Consider the following 1,763-nt stretch of genomic DNA (forward strand, 5'->3'; position numbering starts at 1 on the left):
TAACTGTTCAAAATTGAGGCCTGAGCGGTGTTTTGCCTTTTGACTTGCCTTTATTTAACTGTTCTCGTCAGGGGAGCGATTCAGTTGAGTGAGCTGCTGCCACTTTATCTGTTGGGGAGGAGAGGCTGCGGAGAGGGTAAGCGCGTTGTTTCCATGAACTTTACGTATTTACTGCACTGCCCTCTGTTTTGGTCCACTTTGTGAAATATGCTGGGACAATCAATGGAGAGTGTGACATTTTTTGAAATACTTCTGGGGCATTCACCGGCTCGTCGGTGGTCATATGTTCTCGCAGTGTTTTCTCTCCCACATCGCCTTTGAGATGATGTGCGTCGCGCGCCGCAGGGGAGCTTTCTCGTTTAGGAGTCAGTTAAATAAGTAACAAGTCCACTGCGCGCCCCGCGGTGGATCGATTTCGTGTCCTTTCGACAAAGCCAAAACCGAAGAAAAGGAGGTCCTTGGTCGGGCTTGACTTTCTTTCCTGGACCTAATTTCTAAGCGTCGGCGGGGTGCGGTTAGGGTTTTATGCCATCTCGAGAATAGTTGCCATCGGTCAATCTCACTTTTAAGCCCCTACCCGACACTTTCCTACCCACCAACGTGTTGTCGCGGATAGCGTTAAGAACGGTTTGTAGCCTGGAAACCCTGTTTTGACCCCCCTAAGTATCAGGGGGGTCGCTCTTCCTTCTCTGATGCGCCATAGTGCATTGGATCCCACCGCCGGCAACACGAGCCCACCTCAGCAATTGATGGCAATGGGCCGTGTGCCAACCACGGCGTATCCAATGGTTTTGGAGGGAAATAAGACAGTGTCACGGATGATTTCATGCTGTCGGTTAAGCTTTAAATTCCAGCTGCAAAAAGGCGCCTTGCACCTTCCCTTCCCCGCCAACACTAACGCCGTTGCCGTTGCTGAAGCCTGAATCTGGCAGGCGCATCCCCGGCGGATTTTCCAGTCCCCAAGTGGGGGCGTCACAACTTGCCGCGGTCTTTCCTGTTTCATCAATCATCGAAAATGGTCTCTTTGATTATCCTTTTTCGCTTGACCTTTGCCATCGCGAATAGGGTTCGCACGCTCATGAAGGTATTAGTGATTGTGTCCTTTTTTGTACTTACTGGTAGCGCCTCCGCGGACAGTGGCGCACTGAGTTTGAGTGGAGCTGCGGAAGCGCTCTGTAATGCGTCGAAGAGGCTGAAATCGGTGTATGCCTTCGTCCAAGCGAAAACTAAGTATGCAACCGAGAAGGTGAGGGAGTTTGAGGATATGGTGGAGTTGGTGAGGTTGAAGATTGTGAAGGTTAGGGGAAATGAAGGGGGAAATAGCAATTGGACCTCGTGCACGGGGATCGCGAAGTTTTTGAAACGTGTGGGGAGTAAAGTGAATAGGGTGAAGAGGAGAGAATTGAAGAGGTTGAGATATCTTGGATACTCAGCGGTAGGGGCAGCAGGGATAGCGGCGGGGAGGTTGGATGAAATGATAAATGTGTGGCGGCGCGCGTATTCCAGTGGGAAAGGGGATTTTTGCGTAGGAAATAGCGAGCACCACGCGACGCGGAATCAGTTGTTGAATTGCTATTTAAGTGACTCGGAGAAGGATGAATTTATTTCTTTGGGGGGTATGCACCGCATGGAAAGGGTGGAGGAAATGAACATGACACGGGAGAGTATGAACGAATTGCTTAGGCTCACTGGTGGCGGTGGAAACCCCTTGGAACGCTACGTCCACAGCGCAAACTGCCACCTAACAAACACCCGTCCGGGGG

At 51.0% G+C, this 1,763-nt stretch overlaps 1 pseudogene across 1 annotated transcript; it reads left to right on the forward strand.

The window, feature by feature from the left end:
* Nucleotides 1-1,264: 1,264 nt before the first annotated feature.
* Nucleotides 1,265-1,762, forward strand: TEOVI_000316700:pseudogene (annotated as a pseudogene). The gene has a single exon. A coding segment is annotated over exon 1 (498 nt).
* Nucleotide 1,763: the final 1 nt, after the last annotated feature.

This window comes from Trypanosoma equiperdum, assembly GCF_001457755.1.
Source record: "Trypanosoma equiperdum strain OVI genome assembly, contig: ctg_681, whole genome shotgun sequence".
In the NCBI taxonomy this organism is placed as follows: Eukaryota; Euglenozoa; class Kinetoplastea; order Trypanosomatida; family Trypanosomatidae; genus Trypanosoma; species Trypanosoma equiperdum.